The sequence below is a fragment of the Sprattus sprattus genome, assembly GCF_963457725.1.
Source record: "Sprattus sprattus genome assembly, chromosome: 7".
NCBI classification, from domain to species: Eukaryota; Metazoa; Chordata; class Actinopteri; order Clupeiformes; family Clupeidae; genus Sprattus; species Sprattus sprattus.
Genome location: NC_137926.1, coordinates 17,298,091 through 17,301,453, shown reverse-complemented (window position 1 = coordinate 17,301,453; position 3,363 = coordinate 17,298,091). Strand labels below are relative to the sequence as shown.

At 44.1% G+C, this 3,363-nt stretch overlaps 1 protein-coding gene across 1 annotated transcript in view; it reads left to right on the top strand.

Moving 5' to 3' along the window:
* Window positions 1-226: 226 nt before the first annotated feature.
* Window positions 227-3,363, top strand: part of fgd4a (FYVE, RhoGEF and PH domain containing 4a) — a gene marked incomplete at its 5' end in the record, with an annotated part of 47,844 nt that continues 44,707 nt past the window's right edge. Inside the window, one exon of the mRNA XM_080841732.1 lies at window positions 227-316. Coding sequence (XP_080697858.1) covers window positions 227-316 — 90 coding nt within the window. The remainder of the gene's footprint in view (window positions 317-3,363) is intronic.

Here is a 3,363-nt window from a genome sequence, read left to right as displayed (position 1 = left end):
GCACATAAATGTTTAGACAAAACCTAGTTGTGTCCTTTCCTGTATTCAGCAAATGGTTATGTATGGTTGTCCAAACACCCTCAGCATTACCACTAGCTCAGGGTCAGGATGAGATGTCACTCATCTGCAGTTCTAGACACTCCGATAAACAGTGCCACAGTTCTGGTCTCTGGTGGCTCACCTCACCCTTCCCACTTAATTAAGGACGACTCAAAGGTAAATGAACATGAGCCCAGCCCCATATGTGGATAAGGTGCTGAAGATCCCCATCCCTGAGGATCTGTCTGCCCAGTTTGACAAACCAGACAAGCTGGAAGTGAAAACCCTGCGTACCTTCCTCGAGCATCAGGGAACTCTATATCCATAGCACCACGCAGGAGGGCAGTACCATTCTCTGGCCCAGAAAGCCCCAACTCCAGCTTACAAAGCTTCTGTAGGCCAAATACCCGTAATGGCTGATTAAAGTTTACATCATCTATAGAGAACAATACATTTATAGTGTCTGCAGTTTTTTTCTGGTTCTGGTTTCTGTTTATTTTTTATTTTGCACTCAGCCATTCAGGTGTTGGTTGTGGAAGGTTTTCAGAACTCCTGCCGGAAAGGGGCATATATCATAAGGTTACATATGTGTCCCAACTTTCTGCTGGGTAAGCCGTGAACACAAATACACCCCTGACAAACACAAACATATACACACATTTCATGCAGGTAAAAAGGCAGATTCATTCATAGTGGGGCCCTCTCCAGGTATGTGTGATCCTAGCTATACAGTCTGAGATTCTGTATGGCTTTGGATGTATGTACTTGTGTATGTGTGTGTATGTTTTCCTCTTTCTCAAATGAGGCTGCTTCTCTGTGTAAGAATTCTGGCTTTTTTCTTAGTGCAAGGCCTTCCTCTGTTGCTTTGACAATGGGCCTGATTGTGCTCTCACAGACGGGAGGAGCACTGCATCTTGGGAGCACACAGCACAGTAGCATGAATTAGCAGTTCTGCGCCTCTGCAGTGTTCTTGTTGTTGTTGTTTTTGTTGTTGTCATCGTTGTTGCTGCTCTGAGCCCTGCTAGCCCTTACCCTCATCATGTGACAGGTCTTAACCCTGCAGCTCTCAAGAGACACGCAACAGCAAACAACTCCTTTTTTAAATCTCGCTGGTGATTTGTCCAATCTGAATGTCAGGAATGGCAAATCAGGAGAGATAAAGTCTCCCTCTTCCCCCGTGATCCTCAGTTTTGCTGCAAGGGCTTCAGTAAAAAGGTGCACACTACAGCCTGACCTGCTGCTTATGACGGTATATCTGAGGGATCTACGCATGGCAAGACAGAGACAACACAGATAGCAAGCTTACTGTGAAACAGGTTCTGACACAAACTAGCCTGGATCTTGCAGAGGGATTCCTGTCACGCCACGGGTTGGACTGGATGGTCTTTCCCATCGATCTGATGGTCAGGAGATCCAGTGTGTGTGTGTCTGTCTGTGTGTGATGTTGGTATACTGGGAGATTTCTACTCGACCAGGAGTCTGCGTTGTTATTCTTGTGGACCAAATCTGAGTCATGGAGCTCCAGCTCAAAGGTTGGTTACGTAAAGAGGGTCACTGGATTGCTTGATATCTGCTTTGTCTGCTGGTCTGGTGGAGAAGCTTTGGCCCCAGCTGGTCAGGTCACATGGGGAGTGTTGTGGAGTAGAGGCAGGATGTGTTTGGATAAATGGGTGTGAACTGAAAGTCACTTGGAAGTAGTGATTGGTTGACTGAGTGCATTGTGGAGCAGAGAGGGCGTGTCATTGGTTGAGAGAGGGTGTACCCTCATCAGGTGTCCTAGGAGTGTGTAATTGCAGTGGGTGTTGGCACCTCAGAGCACAGGATGTGGATAATCTGGCTGTGCATTCCTCTCTCCTTCTCTCTCTCTCTTTCTACTGCTCATATAGTCCCTTTCTGTCATTTCCTCTCTGATATGTGACCACTCTCCCTGCTGCCATAGTTGTATGTTTGTCTTTGCTATCTTTTAATCTGAAGGGCTTTCGAGTTTTACAGACACATGCACACACACACACACACACACACACACACACACACACACACACACACACACACACAGAGAGAGAGAGAGGGAGAGACTCCGAAGGACTTTGTGGTGAAAATCTGATAGATAAGAGACTGTTGCCTCTCCTGTGTTAGAGAGCGAGCTTGTACCTGCCTAAATCCACAAGAACCACTGCAGCCAAATCTGTTGGATATAGCGTGTGGGTATGCAAACCTTATGCAATACTGTGCAACACTGTTTATCTTTTTCCAGTCTACAGTTCTTTCAACCTGTCCTTTTGGACATCCCATAGTATTTATGTTCTGTGTGTGTGTGTGTGTGTGTGTGTGTGTGTGTGTGTGTGTGAGATCCCATGTGTATTTGATTTTATTTAAACTGTTACTTTGAATGTGTCTTTAATTGTTTTCGTGAAAGTTATATATATATCCACAAGGGGGCAGTGTGCAACAACAAACTGTATATTCAGATACAATTTGGTAAATCAGACAACCCTGGTCTCTCCAATTTCAATTTAATCTATTTTTTTATTAAGTTTGAGACAGTATGCCGGTTTTGTGATATGACTAATCATGTTCCTTTTAAATAAGTCTCACTGACCATCTTAATACACAAACCCTACAAAGCTTCCTTTTGACCATGAGAACAATCAGTGAGGTCACCAGACAAATGGGGACACCAGACAATGAGTGCATAAGCATCAACAACTTCCCCAGATGTAGGCATTTTACCAGTAACTGCATGCATCCCATCCTAGAGTTAACTAATGTCTAATGAGATCCAAATGGCCTACAATGTCACAGCGTGCCGTCTGCCCCTGACCCAGGATCAGTGCTGGGTGAGGAGAGGCTGCTGTGATACTGGGAGTCTATGTATGTGTTTAATGGCCTGTGGTATGAGGGATGGAAGCAAGTTGAGTTATAATCTCCTTTCAGCTCACATTAAAGGTCTTCGGGGGGAAAGGGTGAACTGGACTGTTTTATTAGGAGAACGTGTGAGAATGTTGAGATGGCAAACTAATGCTTTATGTCATGAAAGGTAATGTTGAAGATGACATAGATTGTTCAGGTTATTGTTATCTTAACATTTATGATTATGTTGGTAGCAACTCAGGTATTACGTTCACATTATAGAGACAGTCATGCTGTGGAACCTAACCATTTATGCTTCCAGATAGCGGTTGAAGTGGAAGTGCTTATTTCATTTGAATTGAAATGTTGTAGTGTAGTAGTGTATAGAGTGACTATTGGAATATGCTCATTCATTCTGCTGATGTTGATGATGGTTATGTTTGGGTATTATTAGTACAGATGTTTGTGATGACG